At 38.4% G+C, this 18,627-nt stretch overlaps 1 protein-coding gene across 5 annotated transcripts in view; it reads left to right on the forward strand.

Annotated features, from left to right (window-relative positions):
* The window catches only part of DPP6 (dipeptidyl peptidase like 6), a 547,876-nt gene that overhangs the window by 404,153 nt on the left and 125,096 nt on the right, over nt 1-18,627 (forward strand). For all 5 annotated transcript variants that reach the window (XM_017826535.1, XM_017826536.1, XM_017826533.1 and 2 more), the window contains exons 4-5: nt 2,480-2,574; nt 4,909-4,983. In XM_017826535.1, coding sequence (XP_017682024.1) covers nt 2,480-2,574; nt 4,909-4,983 — 170 coding nt within the window. The remainder of the gene's footprint in view (nt 1-2,479; nt 2,575-4,908; nt 4,984-18,627) is intronic.

Consider the following 18,627-nt stretch of genomic DNA (forward strand, 5'->3'; position numbering starts at 1 on the left):
GAGGCTTACAATTATCCAAATGCTTTTTCTGCCTAGCATGTAGTGTGTAATTGGAAAACATTCTGTGTTGTTGACATAGGGTGATTATTAAAGCAGTAATCCCTTCCGAAATGTCTGATAATTAGGTAATACTCTGTCTCTCAAGTTCAGTTTTTCTTGTTATTTCTGGAATACTTGAAAATAGTAATTTGGACTGTATACTTTCCTCATAAAAAATGATTCCTCAGCCTTCATGGCCTCAAGATATAAAGACAAGTTGTGTAGGAAGCAATAATACTTTTTCTTGTGTTACTTCCTAAATTGTTGGCAAAAAGACATTTCTTCAGGATCTGGACACAGAAACTGGAAGTTAGAGTTGTAAATAAGTTAGTGCTGGATCAGACCCCAGAGATTGTATCCTCTGGTATATGGTCCAGTACAAGGGCGAATGTTTAGGGAAGATTCTAAAAAGCAGGTGAATTTCTCAAGATGATGATTCAGGATATTCTTCTAGTCCCTCACAATGGCAGGTTCGAGGGCTTCCTGAAAAGCATTTCCCTTCAAGACCCATAATCTTTGATGGATTTTTCTTCCATTTTTGTAATTCTTGTTTGGATCCACCTGCAACCTTGGCACCCACTCTACTCTGTGGCTGTGACTTCTACAGCTTGTTTGCCTTCAGCATGAGGAAATAATCCCTTTTATTTGTGTTGAACCTGACACTGACTGGTGTCATCTGGTGCTTCCCAGTATTTATTTTGGAAAAGGCAGGGAATGAGCATGCATTATTTATCTTCTCCATACTGCTTGTGACTTTTTTGACTTCTGTCACAGTTCTGTTCAATCAGCTCGTTCCCAGGTTTAAGAATCTTAGTTCATTCAGTCATAAATTGTATGAAGGAATATTTTAAAGACAAATGCAAACCTTAATCTATTTCAGATCCATCATTTTTATTCAGGGACAAAGGTGATGATAAAATTTGTTCCATAATTTAAAAAAATGAGATACTTCGAGAACTTTACCTATGAGTCTGAAGAGAGGTTGCTCTGATTTGGACGCTGAGAATCATAAAGTCTTTAAAACTTTGTGGTTTGGAGAGAATCATCAGTATTGAAGCAACCATTTGGCCTCACGGGTTGTGATTTATCCCAAACTCAGAGCAGTTTTTTTTCTTCCTCAACTTACATGTAAATCTGTGATATGGAGGAGGAGATTTTTTATTGATAGCAATAAGTAGAGCGTAGAAGCTTTTTGTCTGCACTTTCAGAGCATTTCATAATGTAATGACTGTGACGAGGATTGTCATCACCAGCTTGGAAACAAAAGACTGAAAGCTGAATAAGAAGTGTGCTGGGTCTGTACACCAAAGTTTTGAAAGTCTCTAGACCTGGTGTTGTCTTTAGCAGGTTACCCCAAGCTGGGCAGTGCACACCTCTGAGGTTACATTGAGATGGATCTGTGCTTGATGGATCCTCCAAGTCCTGGAGGATTTAAACTCCTCTTTGACTCATCTCTGGGGTAGCCACAGTGAGGATAGGCAATGAGGAATTGTTTCCCTAACTGAAACTGAAAGCAGAAGTTTAGTAGGATCCATCAGTTCTCAGTCTCTATTTAGCCAGGTTGCAAAAAAGGCATAACCCCAGTCCTGTGCCCAGAAAAGCTGCTGACTCTTTTAATGGCAGCGTGCTTGGGACTTATGTTTTATCTGTGGGGCAGTGCATGTAAGCACTGATCAAACTTGAGCTTCAGTTTAGGACATCCCTTTATTATTGTAATGTTTTCCATCCTGAACCTTTGACCTGCTACCTAACCCTCATTTGGAGTTCCTTTCATATGTCTATCCCAGCCCTTCTGTCAAGTTATGTTGTGAGCTTTGAGAGCTGGACACTGCCCTCCCACTGTGCAGCAGCTACCAGAGGGATTCTTGTCCTTGTCCAGATGTCCTGAGAGCTGGAGTAGTCCCAAAGTGCAATAGAGACGAGCTGATTTGTATTTTTTTCATGTGAAAATGGTGATTTCTTTACATGCATCTCCTCCGGTAAAAGATTGCAAAACAAATGCCAGAGTTGGAATGTCTGCACAATATTAGGTTCCAGAATCTGCTTTGTGGAGGGTGATTTACCTTTCCTTCCTAAGCTTATTAAATTCCTACAGAGACTGTGGATCTTGGAAACCTTCAAGCCTAAGGAATGCTTTTTGACTTTGTCTTTTCTACACTAGCAATGTAACAAGGAGTGTATGTACATTAAAAACATTGCATCCAGCTACAAGAAAATGTGGCACAATAAACACGTGACAAACACTAACCATGAGTGTCCTGAAACCCTGTCCATGATGAGTGTCCTGAAAGCCACTTTTATCAATGGCTATTTTAAAAAATAATCTGTGTTCTTCAGAAGAAAGTTCCCAGCAGTACTTTTGGTTCAAGTCCATAATTAGGTTCCACACAAACAAACAATTTCAGATTTCCTTAATGTTCTTTTGTTTTCCTCCTTACAGATACTGAATTCATTTATAGAAACCAGAATGGCACAGTGATTCTGAGGAATGTCGAAACTAACAATTCAACAATATTAATAGAAAACAAAAAAATTGTAAGTATTTTCTGTAATGGGTAGCTGAATTTCATGGTCCTCTTGCAGCTGGATCAGTAAAGCAGAAAATGACTTGGGTTTCAACTTCTTGTATTGTCAAGGAGAAGCAATACACTGTTAATACTATGGGCTATGCAGTGATGGATAATGTGAGAATGAACTCCAGCTTTTATTATTATCTTGCAAGCTCAGTTTCTCTCATACTACTGGAAAGTATCATATAGATATTTGAAGCTAGTCTTGCATATCATATATAATTGAAAGATGCATAATTCTCATCTTTGCATGTTTAATATAGAAGACAATTGATATCATTTTCTGTCGGTTGTTGTCATTCTCTCATTCCTCCATGCAAATACTTGTCCTTTGGTTTGCATATTTGCTGATTTTTCTTGTCTAATGGTTGAAATGTAATTTCAGTGTTGTTTATGACTAGTGTTGAGGAGTGGAAGTAGAGTTGTATATGAGAGAAACCCTAAGAAATTATTCTTAAAAGATATTAGTAGGTGGTAGAGTACTACTTATAGTGATAAAAGTGGTTTGTAGCATTGTTTTCTGTAGTAGATGAAGCCAGCATTGTGGCAGCAACTAGTACATTAATTGTATTAAATATTTTTAATGAGACAAAGAATTTGTCACTGAGTCATTATTGCAGGACCCAACCTTAAACTTCAAATGCTGCATTTAACCTTCAACCTTTGCTACATCACATAAGCAATCCTCTTTTACCTTTCTTTACAATTCTGCTAAGGGTGAAGGCATGAGCTGGCTTCCTTTAATGTCAAGGTCTGTTGAAGTCAAACTGCTTCTATTTTGCCTCCATTTATTCCACTGTTTTTTGTTTTGGTTTTTTTTTATTATTATTTTTGTGAGAAAAACACAGTGCTATAAGATAATCATACATCTTCGTGCCATTGCTTCCCTACTGCCTGTTCTACCCTTGTTCCTCTGCCCTCTCAAATCACCTCCACATTAATCCAGGAAAGTCCCAGTGCAAGAGCTGCTGTTACAACTCACCCAGCCACGTTGTCTTTTTACTCTTCCTTCACAGCCCTGGGTCAGAAAACTTTTGCTACATTGGCTTGTTTTCTTTTTTCCATATTATTAGTATAACATGTTATTAGTATAACATGGAGAATATATAAAATCTCCCTTCATGCCGACACTGCTGGCTCTCACACTCCCCTGTACCTCCCCCATCCTGATCTATGCTGGGCCATCAGCCCGTTAGATTGCTCAGAGAGATGATGGATTTCCCATCCCTGAAAACATTCAATATCAGGTTGGGCAGGGCTGTTCTAGTGGAAGGTGTCCCTGCTTACTGCAGAGAGTTGGACTAGATGACCTTTAGAGGTCCCTTTCAACCCAAATCATTCTGTGGTGGTATGACCAGTCCCCTCCACCTTTGGCCATCCCCTGGGCTCCTCCCACACCACATCCAGGGTCACTGGCCTTGGGGAGGACTCTGCCAGTAGGGTGCTCTGCATTTCTCTGCAGCTCAAATTCCCCATTTCCCTGCAGCCCAAATTCCCCTTTCCATTTTGCTCTATGGGAATCTCCCAAGGACTTACATCTACTGTGTTAGGTGAGAGGGTGAGGTTTAAAAGGCAGTGAGTGGATAAGTGACATGTGAGTGCCACCTCTCTTTGACCTTGGTGCCATCTGTGCCAGCAATGTATTATATTGAAACACACTGGCAAGGAGAAATGGCTTCACTATACAAATGAAAAGTGGAGCAGGAAAAAGGTGACTCCTGACAAGTCTGAGATATTTTGGCATCTCTTCTTGTTAGCAAGACTTACAGTGCTGCTTTTAGCAGAACCCCGGTCAGGGTGCACCTGGAAAGCCTTATCACCACAGCATCCCAAAGACTTTTAACTGGGGAAAATGGAATAATTTTCCTCAGTGTTGTCCTAATTGGGAGAGGTAGTGGTGTCTCTAATACTAGTTTACTCCAGAAGCTGTTTACTGTTTGTCATCGCCTGCACCGGACAGTGGATACAGAGAACAAAAGGGAATTAATAAATTTCCATTTATCGGAGTTTTCTTCTAACTACTGCCTACAGCTGCCACCTCACCAGCCACTTTGCAGTAAGAGAAAATTCTGATTTTTTGAGATAACTGCGTGCTCTGAGTCACAATGCATTTAGTCTTTCTCTTATAGGTGCCCACATAACATTTCTGATGTTTGAAAAAAGATATGCTATTTTATTTTCCAAAACGCCTAATCTGGCAGTATTTTTTATTTTTAGAGACATGGTCATTACAATTAATTCTAGGTGTCATTAGCTTGAAAACAAAAACATTTATTTCAATGTTTTATTTATTTTCTAGGTCTCCCTAAAGGCCATCCGATATGAAGTATCACCTGACCGGGAATATGCACTTTTTGCTTTTAATGTTGAACCAGTAAGTAAATTAGATTTGATTTCAAAATACACAGCCAGTGGCAAACCTTTTTTTTTTTCCACTTTTATGCCAGTAAGATATTTCAAATTAATTGCTTCCTATGAAACAAAGTAAGAAACCCCCTCACTTAGCAATTCTGAGAGCATGTCACACTGCCATCTAGTAGAGGAGAAAGGTATAAATTAGACCGTAGAGGAAACACTGTCATTGCCAGGATTTTATACTCTTTGGGAGGGGGATTGTAAGGACATGTCTTTGCTACAAGTATTTCTATTCCTCTTCTGTGATTTTTTTTTTCCACGGTGCCTTTTTCAGCTGCCCTATAAATTTCTTCCCCAGAATAAAAAGCTACTGTCAGTGTCTCCCACAACTGAAATAATACATTAATTATGGTGTCACCATTCCCAGTGCTGCAGTTAGGGTTGAGCTATCACTTTCATTATAAATCCTTTTCTTCAGAGGTTTAGGTATAAATCACTCATAAAAAATCACCATTAGGTTGCTACTAAGTTCTAGATTACAGTGAATTTTCTACCAAACTTCAAAAGTGAAAAGTGTAATGAGTCACTTTTAAATGATGACCAAAGAATCAAACATGGGAGAAGAAATTCTTCTGCATGAATAATATTTATATTCTTTTTCAATTTTGCTGGTATAAGGCCTGAAATATTTGAATGATAGCTATGCTGTAGTACTTGGCTGAACTATAAGCCCTATACATTTCATTTCCATAATCTAGAATTGCACCAATTCCTCAAAATGAAAATAACTAATTCACTAGAAACTGTAATTCTTTTTCCATAATATAAATAAAATGTCAGCTGCTAACCAAAGGAAATTTGTCAAGCCTTTAGGTAGTAGATGTTGTGGCTCTGTTGCTCATCTGAATTCTCTGCTATCATCTTTGGAGTTATTCCTGACTCAGTACTATAATAGTCAGGGGAACCATGCCTGGTGTTAGAAAATGTTAAAATAAAACTGTATCAGAAACTTTAGGAATAATTCATAATGATTTTTCCTGGGAAATTACAGCCCATGTGACTTCACTTACCTGAAGCTTATCAGAGTTCTAGACAGAGATGGATGTTGAAGTGTTAATTCTAAACATGGGGAAGACAGTCCAAGGGCCACTGAGCAAGCAGAGCCTTTCCCTAAAAGCCCCTCGCTTTGTGAGCCAGAGATGTTTTGTAAAATTCAGTTCTTTTAGTGGAAATTGGCCTTTGGCTTTGGGTTTGCCGACACTGCTCAGATGCACTGTGCAAATCGGAAGAGCCCTGAGGAGAAAGGGCTTCCTCAGTTCCTCTGAGAATGACAGGAAAAGGTCTATAGTGACAAAAAATATAATAAGATTACAAAAAAAAATCATGTCTGAAAAAGGGTTACAATGAACTCGCTTTTTATTCTCAACCTTTATCCACTGAAAGGGCTGCCCACTCAGAAAATCTGCAAGAAGCAAAGTTACAGGGGCTTTTGTGGCTTTGTGCCCAGCCTGTAGAGGAGTGCTTGATGTAGGCAATGTGGAAGGATGAGGATGGGGACGGCAATGGAAAGGGATGGACTGGATGTGTTTCCCCTGCATCCTCCTCTCTGCTAGTCAGTGCTTGCAGATCTGTGAGTCTGAGGTACAGGCAAGTGTGTTTGTGGTCCCTGAGATGCCTGGCTGGAGAAGACAGAGCAGCACACAGCCATGTGCCCCTTTCCTCACACCACATCTTCTTCCAGAGAGAAAAACCCAAGGTGGAAAGCTGAAAAATGACCTTGGGGAAGACTTCAGAGTGTGACATATCTGACTCAGTGTAAGAGAACGTTGCAAATTGTTCAGATATTCATATATAGCAAGAGTTCCTGAAACAGTCCTCTGAAGCAAAATAAAACAAAACAAAACCCCCTCTTTTTTTCCTCTAAGACCCGTGTTTATGGAGAAAACAAAGTTTGTTGGTTTGACTTCTTTTGGTTTTTTGTTGTTTTTTTTTTAAGATAAAGCATACTAATAAAAAGGTAGTTAGATTCATTCTTGATTATTGCATTCTTAAGCCATGATGGGTGGCTCTTTGAGTATTAAAGTAGCAATAACTGTTAAATTACTTCTTCAGCTTTCTTCTCACTTGGTATGCAGACTGTGGCTACAAATAATTGCATCCTAGTTAGCTTTTCACATTTTCTGTATTTCAAACTGTATTCTTGGACAAAATTCAAATTATGCTGTTTTCTGCAACACAAGAAATTGATTAGTAAAGCTGTGGGCAGTTGTCCTTGTTTCAAAGTCAAAAGGAAATTTCAGGAGATGTACTGGCAAAGGACATGTCTTTAAAGATTAGACATTAGATTACAAAAAGGGAATTTGTAATTTTTGTGTACCTATTTTATAGGTGTCAGAAAGTGTTTCTTTTTTTTTTTTTCCATTTGTAAGTTTGATGTGCTGCCTTTTAATTGTTTGTGGATATAAATGTTTTCATCATTTTTGTACACAGTACAAGTTGTGCTGTATTTACATATGTGTATAATATCTTAATATGCATAATATGAATTATCATTTATCTGAATTCCGACATGAATGGATTCAATCTCCATTTTTAATACTAGCTAGGAATAAACATCAAAATACAAGAGCACAGTGTGTCACTCCATTGAAGTGGAATATTTTAAAGAAAAGTGCTGCAAAGTCATTTCCTGCCAATAACAGTTCCTCCTATAGTTCTTCTATTTATTTGCACAGAAGCATCTCTGCTCAGTGTTGATCTGGGTAACAGCACTGACACCCACATTGGAATAACACAGCACTGAACTGGCAGACACCTATTTTGCAAAGCCACTGAGGCAACTAATATGTGTTTTCCTGCTGTATCCCTTCATCATCTTAAAGGATAATGAATTAAAGCATGTTCCTTAAAATATATTTCTCCCAGGAGGCTTGGCAGGCAGCTGTGAGACTGGCGTGGGTACACTGTGGCTAGTCAGGCTGTCAGGTTTCATTGTAAATGCTTTTTTGCAGTGCTTATATTTACAGAAGTTTAATCTTTCAGGCAGCAATATTCTGGGTAAGCCTTGTGCTAATAGGGAGCTTTTCTAACCTTGAACACAGAAGATTTGTTCTTTTTCTGGAAAGGTCACGGGGAAGGCACCAGGCTTCTTTGCCTTCAAATACTCCTGCAGTTTTTCCGTTGTGTGTTTTTTATTTCTTTACACTGAAGCAAGGTGCAACCTGAGGCTGAAACAACGGGGTGAAGTTTGGGGAAAGCATCGGGGAATAAATACATCTGTAGAGAAGCTTTGATTTCAAATCGTCCTTCACCAAAACAAGTGCATGGGGCTCTGATATAGGGTTTAGTCGCCCCGAAACACACGGACAAATGGGGATTGGCTGAGGCATCTCAGCAGAAAGGGTGCAGAGGGTCAAGGCTGTCTCTGGTGATGTCAGGCCAAAGCCACTCTTGCCCAGCACATGGCAAGCTGGGCAAGCTCCATGCTCCCTGCAAGCCTCCCAGGGAGACACGGATGTCTGTGGGCTGAAATCACCTCTGTGGTTCTCCATGGTCTCCAGAAGGGATTTCTCAAATAGCCAAGTGACAAAACACCTCTTAAATCCAGTAGCATTTCTGTGAGGGGTTGTGGTAGAGTAAGAGTAAAGACGAGTAAGAAAACCCCTTGTGTGGCTTTCTGTGGTAGAGTTATGAGTGGAGTTTGTGTAATGAAATAAAAGAAATAAAGGAGATAGGTGAGAAGAAAAGTGATTCTCTTGAGTGACACAGTGAGACATTAAATAGGGAATACTTAATTGCCTTTATTATGAATAAGTGTTGTCATCATGCAAGAGAGGAAATAAAGTGGCCAGGATTATTCTTAAAGCTATTTGTTCTTCATCTCCAATTTGCCAGTCCCTTACCGTGTTTGTGCTAGTTAAGAGCAATTACACACAGATATCCTGGCTAATTCGGATGAACCAAACTGCAAAGGTATCTGAATAAAGTTAGAGACTTCTGCAGCTAGAATTTTTCAACAGATGCTGTTACCTATTTTGCAGTTAAAGAAATGCTTTTTTGTAACCTGAAGACTGCAAATAATTAATCTTTGTTGTAATTAGAACAGACACAACTATTATTTTTTAGAGCAGTTCATATGGTGAGTTCAGTATTTCTATTCTCCCTGACTCTTGCCACATCTCTAACAGGAGTGATGGGACCAAAGACACTTCAAAAAGACCAAGGCCAGACCATAGACTTTGTATTTAGAGTGTGAATGAAGTAAAAAAGCATTATTTACAGAAAGCAATATATTACTATTGTTTTTGCCACTATTTCTTACTGTTTCTTCAATTTCCTTCAATTCCTTCAATAACGACCTATTCCTCTGGTTGTCATGTGGAATGAACAGGTTTAGTGCTTATGGTTCAATTACAGCGTCATACTGCTGTAATTAGTTGTGTAAAAATTAAAATAATATAACACTTGTTATTTCCAAAACATTTATGGGTATAAATATTAATGAATCCTCACAACTTCCTTTTGAGCTAGGTTATAACCATTATTATGATAAGTATGCCTCCGAAAATTAGACACTGTCATAACTATCATCAGGAATACTGCTCATATTGTAGCCATGATATTTATTACTTAATTGAAATGGATTTACCACAGCTAGAAATAGGTTTATATAAATCTGTTTTCTTTCTGTGGCAATAAATATGTTTCAAATTTACTCTTTTCATTCCCACCCAGTGTTGTTTTCAAAAACAGTGAAAATTATAATGATTCCATGATAAAGTGAGCACAGATAGAATATTAGAAGCATAAAATAATGCTACCTGGTTTAGTGATTGTTGCTTAATTTTTGGCGTTTGCTGTAAATCAGTAGTTTATGAGTGGGGCATTTTGAAGGAAAAAGTTTATGTTTATGGTTTTTCATATCCTTTTTTCAATATGAATGCAGTTTTGAATCCTTGTTGCGCATAAACCAGAAGGACTCCTCTACTGGAAAGCTGCACAATAAAAGGGCAGTGTTCACTATTATTAACTGGTGGCTAAAACTGTTTTTCCGACATTTTCAAGCCTAAAGCACTGCAACTTTGTATACTTGTGAGAAATAGGTATTGTTATCAGGATAAATAATGTATTAGAATAAATCACTTCCTAAATAAAAAGAAGAAAATAAATTAGTCTTAATAATGTGCAGTTTATATTAGTTAAAATATTTTTCAGTTATTACATCTGTGCTTGTGTGTATCTTCAAGCAAAGTATCTTCTCATTTCTCAACTCACCAGAGGAGTCATTCAGTACTTTTGTAGTGAGCAGAAGCCAAGTTTTTAATGAACTAGTGGAACCACACAGACCAACCACTCATTAAATCTGATAATTTGCTAAATTTGGGGTCTTTTCATGAAAGCAACATCTTCAGTTGCTTCCCATAGAATAAATATTACTAATACCATTCAGCTAATCTTTAATGTTTCAATTAAATGCTCAAAGCTTCTGAAAATGGCAGCATTTTCATGAACATGCCTGCGGGGGCTTTTGGTGAGATGATTCTGGGGCTCCAGGCTGAAGATGGGGACCACATTTTTTTCTCCTTATTCTTGCAGATCCTGTTTTGAGTCATATTATTTTAACAGCCAAGATCAGTAGTGTAAATAACCTTGTTTAATAAAGTTCTTTTTATCCTCTTTGTAGTAGGACAGCAGCGCTCCAGCTACATTTACATAACTAAAGCTAAGGCTTGTGTGTCCAGAAGTGTTGTATTAACAAGAAAGTGCTAAGAACATAGAGAAGGTTAATTTTGTGGGTGAGAGTTTACTTTGGATTTGAAACCGAAGGAGCAGCTATTGTTTGACAACATTTAGAGGCAATAATTTATTTTAAAAGGAGATCATGGTGGGATTTTTTAATTATGAATATGATCTATTTAAAATACCCCTTGTGAAAGACAGTCTATCTTTTCTAATCTCAAACCCACCATGCAGAAATTCCCTGATCTGCAATTTTCAGCAAGATAGACAAAACAGAATTTTCAAAGGCGTTGGAGAAGGTTGATTCAAAAACATTTATACACTTCCATTTGCTTTTCTGTCTGACCTGGGGGAGTGTATCTAATCCAGAACATCAGCTTTTCACTGTCACCTCACATTGAATAAACCAAAGCTGCTAATACATGAAACCTCAGCAGCTGGGAGGTTTTCCTACCTGTGAATCTCAGAGCAGGCAGAAGTAGCAATATCTCTGTCAGACGTACCAACACGCTGAGTTTCTCTGTCGTGTGTTGGTATCAGTGGTTGTTTCAGCTTAATTAATGTTTGATATCTGCAGTGGCGCAGAGAGGGAGGGAAGTTTGCCACACAACTCTAGAGGGATTTATGGGTTTTCAAAACTCTATTACAGCGTTGTGCAAACACTGTCTTCTCAGGTGTCCTCAGCCGTGCCTCTGACAGTAGAGCCCTTTTGATGCCAAATTTTGTCTGCTGCACGTGCTTACAAAATTACAAATTCTTGCTACAGGAGGGTGGACACACACTTTAATTGAGTAAACATTATCAAGTGTTGGGAATATTTGTTCTTACTGCTCAACAGTCATGATTCTGTCCAGTTTTTTTCACATTGTTTATTCAGAATAGAAATGTTTGGACACAGGTCCATTGCCAATGGAGCAATAATTACTGACAAGTTTAATACTAGAGATCTCTTTTGAAGGAGAAACCACAGAAAATAATTTCATTGTTGCTAACTTTCAGGACCAATTTTGGACTAACACAGGGGAAGAAAACAAGTCAGACCTATTCTTTATTTTATTTGGTTTGGAGGACCTTTGTGATTCATTTGAAATCCCAACAAAGCTCCAGCAGAAACTGTGTTTCTTTATGTAGCCTGAATGGTTCTTTGCTCTTAACAGCAATTCTTCTGCTTTGGCACAGCTTGTTTTAATTACAGAAAAAAAATAGCTTAAACAAGGAGTTAGAGCACACTAAGAGCTTAAACAAATGAACTGCAGGGAAATTTTAGAGGTTAAGTTCCTTGGGCCATGGGGCAAGGGATTCTTATTTAAAATTAAGGATCTGTCATTGTAACTCAGTAGAAACAGCAAAAAAAAAGGTGGACTTAAAAGACATATCCCATGTCTGCATACTTTTTCTTTATTTTCCATAAAAGGCGACGAGTGTCAGCAAAAAGGAATGTCTGGGTGGAGGCTGCATGTGTCTATTATTCATGGAAAATGTGTTTGCACCCCTTAAATGCAAAGAAAGGGTGCTCACCTCATCCTCAGCAGGTATTCTTGGAGTGGGATCATCTCAACATTGAAGGAACCTGGTCTAGTAGAAGGTGTCCCTGCCCAAAGCAGGGAGGTTGGAACTAGGTGATCTTCCAAATGATCTTCTGAAATGATGATCTGAGTGCATTCATAAAACATAATATGATGGGTTTGCCTGAGCTGGGAAGCAAAACTCTGCACAGCTGGTCTTCCTGCAGTCTTCTGTTCCCATATTCCAGTTTCCTCCTCCCTCTATAACAATGGTTTAGGTAAAACTGTATCAAATCTCAATTTCTTATCAAGTCTCCATTCCAGAGACTGTTGTTTACTGCCATTATTGCAACAAAATACTAACTGCATGAAAAGCAGAGCATTAAAACCTGACTCTGCTGACTTCAGCTGCTGTGCCACCTCTGAGCTTTAACTGCTTTCTATTAAAAACAGTGGATTAACTCCTGCTGTTCATCTAATAATGCAGATAAATAGAGTTAGGAATAAACTAGAAGTCTCCTGATTTGAGCTGGGAGACTTCCATAGAAATTGCACAGACATGACTGAGTGCAAAATTATTATTTCAAACCAAGTTGGACAGCCTTGCTTGTGTAGCAAAGGCCAATAATCTGTATCCTACATTTATTCACAGGCACAGATACACATCAGTAAACTGAAAAGCAAATCCACAGTTTCAGGGAAGACTAGAGTAGCATCGAAACTCAGAAATAATTAGCCTGTCATGCAAGAGTACATAGGTATATTATGTATCAGTATCAGCTATCAGCAGTCTTCCTCCATAAATATTTTCTTTAGTAAATGAGATTTTCATCAAACAGAGAAGAGAAAATAAAAAAGACTCAAGGCAAGACATTATGATACAAAAATAACCGATTTTTCTTAGCTTACAAAAGGTTATATTTCTCATTCTGCTTCCTTTTCTGAGTGTATAGATGAGCTAATGTGAACAAACTGGTAGAGATTAATGTGCTAATAAGATTCACAAAATGCCTTAAAAATAAACTGCAATTTGTTTTTTGGTAAAGCATAGGTAAGGTATTTTTACAGAGTTTTCTAGATAGTATAATTCAGATAGTTAGCAGTAAAATAATTGCAGTTTTCTTTCTTGCATTCATATGGGAATCTATCTTAGTGAAACCTGGGGGAACTTTCTTTGCTTTAAGAGGAATTAAATAAATAGTGGAATGAAAATTAATGAAAAAAATTAGAACTTTACAAATAATTCAATTCCTTGCAACATAGAGAAGCTTCAGAATTACATTAGAGGTGAGTTCCAGCTTTTTAGCATAATTTTGTTTCCCAGCTTTTTAGGGACAGTAAAAATCCTGTTTTGTGCTGGATTGTGATAAGTATAGGTCATTATTTTAAAATGTTAAGGAAAGAAATATATTAAAAATAGGATGCCAAATGGGAAAACAACAGGGATTTAAAAGCCTTTAGAAAGCAAAATCAGAAACCGTTTAATTCTGGTGTCTATGTGGAAACATAGGAAGTGGCCTGCAGGAGTTTATAATCTAATTCTTCTGATTTCCAGTCTCTCTTTTTTTTTTTTTTTTACTTTTTAATAACTGAAATAGTAAAAAAATATATTTAGTGCCCTCTTCTGGAAAAACAGCTCTTGCTATGCAGAGCACCCCAATGAAATTCCTGTACTCAGAAATGCAAATCTTCTGATGCAAATGTTCTCCTCTTTAGCCGAGTTACATGCCTATATCCAAGGAGTATGTGGCTCTGTGTTTACCCTGAACAAGTGCCTTTTATCTCTCTGACTGCCTGCAGAACTCTGTTTTTACCAGTGCCATGTTAAAACCAGTAATTAAGGTTTCTCCTTGGGCAGCTAATGACCTAGATTTGAAAATGGAACCTTCTATTCTTTTTTCTTTTATTCTCTGCTCAAAAGAAGCTCTTTCTCGAAAAGGGAAGTGAATCATAGGGCTTTAGTCATGTCTTTAAATGCATGAGTCCTCATATTTTTATGTGCAAGAGCAGAAGAGTCCCCACACAGTGATGCTGTTGATGGCTTTCTGAAGAGATGCTCGTCATCACCACAGCCCATTTACCTCTTGGAAGTTGTCCACAGTATCACAGTGATAACACACAAAGTGTCCTGCTGTTTTCGTTGTGATTTCAGTTTATGTGCCTTATGTCAGAAAACAGAATTGCCTCCTCCAGTGAATTAGATCCATGTGTACATTGATATACAGCTCTGAGTCTTCTGATCTCATATGGAACTTGAAAATTAATCTTTCACTGAATGGAGAGAGGATTTTGGGCCAAGGTCCCTTACATGTATCTGAACGCTTTTATTTCTTTCACATCCACTTCAGTGCTTTTAAACTGTTGCTCTCTAGTGTTCTCTGATGGTCTCATCTTTCTTGTTTCGGATTCCTTTCTTTGTGTCTTCTAAGAGTGCCCTGAGCCTAAGACCATGAAAGATTTCAATGACAGTGCTAACTTCTTTGTAGAATTCACATTCTCAGCTGTTATAGTAGAAAAAGCAATTTTTATAATTTTTTTAAATAGAAAGAACGTATGTTGTGGTTCCGCAGTTGCTAATTTCTGATGCTAAAGTGAATTATTTAAAAGTGAATAAATTAATTAGATATACTAAGCATTCAGCCCATTTTCATGGCTTGGTTCTTACATAATTGCGACAAAGCTGTACAATTTGCATTGTAAACTTCACAAAAAAAGAGGCTTTTAGAACCTTTCCATAGTCATTCTGCTCAGCTCAAGAAATGTTTTATTGAAAGAAGGCATTATCTAAAGTTTCATTAAATGCAGTATTAAACATTGATTTCTCATGCTGTCCTTGAGCCTTCAGACTTGTAACTCCAAAGGCAAGGAAGGTGAGAGTCAGTCAAGTGAATGTGAACCCTGTAAACTCGCCATTTCTATCAGCTACCCTGGATTGCCTCTATAAACAGTGTAATCCAGGGTGTAAATCTAAGGCTAAAATAGACACCAAAGGCTGCTCAGAGGAATCATACCCAAACAGGATTTTGGCACCATTGTCTGGGAAAAGGGAGTTGCTGCATGAGATTGTAGGTGCAAAAAGGGTAAATGCTTGTAAAGAATGACTGGAGAGGTCAACGGCAGGGACATCCCTCAAGGTAGACAGCTGCAAAGAGAGGAGCTGCAAGTTGCAAAGTACAAGAGCCTAGGAAAGTATTTTGGGGAAGGATGACTATAAATCATGTAATTCTAGTCTTCTTTCTAAATTGGCTTTGGGCTACTGAGCCAGGATAGTGAACAGGATGGACTTTGGGTCTGACCTAATACAGCTATTATTATGACCCCAGATATTACAAGAGAATCATGATTGTACATTCTTCTCTGTATGGATCTGAAAGTGTTCTATGTTTCCTGGGTTCGGGATAAATGCTCTCTGCTTTAAAACTTTTATTTGACCCTAAGCTACTTTTGTACTTTTATTACATAATAATGTTGGTTTTTTCATCCTTTTCATTTTTCTTGGATATATTTTTTGGTATATGGTAGAGTCACAGCATTAATTATGTATGAATTCTCATTTCCAAGTTTCTGAACAGAGGGTGGGGAAGGGAACCATGGAATTTATATACGTGATGTTAATATTGATAAAAGTTTAAAACAAGAGCAACAGTGGAACGAGCTCATTATTCATAACCTTAATTTTTAATTCTTAATTACTTCATTGCAGCTACTTCCCAATAACCTGAGCATCAACAAGTACACAAAGGCTGGTCCGAAAATCCTACTGAGTGCTTTGCAACTGCCATTTTATTTACCAGTTAAAAATGGAACAGTTGTCCTTTAAGCCAGTGACTGCAAGGGCTTGCTGGTGCCAGTGAAGCGCTGTGAGGGACAGGTGGCTCGGGAGCAAAAGGAGGCTTTTGTAATTGCTTGGCAGGGCAGAGCTGTATTAGAGTGCAGCAGCAGTTGGCAGATTGGATTAACGCTCTCCTAGGGGTGAGAGCTGGCACACGAGCTGTATGTTAATACCTGTGGCCTAAGTGGGTTCTGGAGCTGCAATTGTAACAAAAAGAACATCCACTCTACTCCTCTGCGTCACAAAGTCATAAATCCTAAAGCCGGCCTTGAAATTCCCTTTCGGCACTGTCAGCATTATAAGGCTCTCAAAAGTGTAATTTGGAAACTAATCTTTTAATAAAGAATTATTATCACAAAACAACCGAGATAGATAATCAGTTTGTGGAAGGTGAATTAACAGCATTATCTTACAACACAGCAGTCCATCTATTACTGTGGTGGGTGTTGCCATCACACTTTATTTATGGTTGTTGTGCAAACTTGAGATGACATTATTTGCAAAGGAACAGCTCCTTGGCTTTACTGTTTCAGAGACCTTTGGTTTGGTGCCTGGAAAATCAGCTTCTAATCCCAGAACACCCTCTGTATGTTTGCGGGACAGATTTACATATTAACTGTGCGTGCTGCCAGCAGCGTGTGACCCCATCGCAATCGGCTTGAGCTTGAGTTACAAATGCATCTAAAATGCAAGTCTCCAAGGTATGAATGTGCTGTCCCTTCCTGATGTGACCTTGATACGAGATTGTTGCCTCTCTGAAGAAGCCTCTCTGGTGTGGGTAGCAGGGCATTCACAGCACTGCATGACTGGAAAGCTGTTCTGGTTGTCCGCTAAACACCAAGGACAAGCTTATAGAGAGAGTCTCCTTCGGGCTCATATTGCAATGATTTAGTTTTCAGTCTTAGAGATTAAATTGTTAAAAGATTTGAAAAACAGAGCCATGCAAACACTCTTCCTGATGATCCACTGCTCCTTGTGTTCTTCCACTCCATCCCTTGTGTATAGCATTTCATGTCCTTCTTCCAAATAATTGCTAAAATTTCTTCCTGGTTCTGGGCACACTCAATCGATGATCCTTGCTTTCCTGGGTATGAGTGGAGCAGTTCCTTATTCACAGTGGTTTGATTGAGATGAGGTGTGGACCGATTATGCCTTCTGAGACACTGACAGCTTAGTGTTGGCTCTGTCATTTCCCCCAAGCAGTTACCCTGCTGGGTCAGGATCCTCCCCTCCTCTTTCCAAGAAAAATGATTTCTTCCCATAACAAGTCTAAAACATGTATTCCTCAGGTATATATCTACCTCCCTTTTCCCAGACATTAACTTAAGTTAGTTCCTCTGGAATACAGAGACAATTATAGCAGAGGCAACCAGTTGCCAAATGCTCTGTATGTTGATTGATCCAGAGACCCCTTGTTCTTATCACCTTTCTCGCTCAAACCTATTTTCCTCATTTCTGCCCTTTCCTGAGCTCCCCAGACTGTCCTGGAGTGGCACAGCACTCTCAGTGTGCACTTTCTGTGATTGTGGGCATATTACACATGTGGCTGATCAGCTGGATGTGGTGCAGTGGGTAAGAGCATCCCAAATCAGGTGTTTGATGACAGCTGTGGGTTATTGGCTGCCAGCTGAACCAATGCTCAGGAAATGCTCGTTGATAGCATTTCATTATGGTTTTCTAATTTATTAGAGGATGAAGAGAAATGGGCAGTGTTTCTTAGAGGGCTGTACAAGCAGGTTGACACACAGCATGAGACTGTATCAGAGGTACATTACTGGGAAGTGATAAGGTATAGAGGGATAATTCAATGTAGGGACAAAAGAGAATATGCTGTCTCAGAGGAAAGCAAAATAGGTGAGTATCACAATGAATTTGGAAGGTGAGAATGTGTAAGAGACCTCAAATTATATGGCTTTATTGATTTGTTTAGTTCTTGCAAGCAATCAAGCTTCACTAAGTGTAGGGTACAGAATACCAGTATGGATTTTGGTGAATTTTTTTTTATTACAGTAACACAAAAGGAATAGATATCACGAGGTTTTTGAGAGAATCTAATTCCAAGCTGGTTACTATGGAGAACCTATTAGCAATAAAATGGTGATAATACTTTGCAAAAATAGTTGGGCTGAGGACAATGCTGCTGACCAGTCTGTCTCCCCCGATAGAAAAAAGACCATTACCTAACTATGCCTCAGCCAAAGTAATCCCTTGTGCTCTAAATCAGAAATTCGTGGGAGAATGGAAGTACAGAAATTGAGCAAAACATTACCTAGAAGTTGGTGGTCAGTGACAGGAATGGGTTTTTCATCCCTTTGCAGGGCCGGTTCAACATGTAAGGCAAAAGAAGGATTTCTTCTCAACAGAAGAGAAGGGTTCAAACAAACTGATGGTATTATAAAAAACTTTGATCAAGACAAATGATGTTGACTCATTAAGTGAAAATTTAGTCTTTAACATTGACTTTCCTCAACAACACAGAAATTCTACAAACAGATACGACGATGTGCTTTAATTCTCCAGATAATACCGTAACTAATTACGGCAGTGAGGTATTTTTAGTCAGATAATTATCCTTTTCTCTGCTGGA

This window comes from Lepidothrix coronata, unplaced genomic scaffold (genome assembly GCF_001604755.1).
Source record: "Lepidothrix coronata isolate B3197 unplaced genomic scaffold, Lepidothrix_coronata-1.0 Scaffold128, whole genome shotgun sequence".
NCBI classification, from domain to species: Eukaryota; Metazoa; Chordata; class Aves; order Passeriformes; family Pipridae; genus Lepidothrix; species Lepidothrix coronata.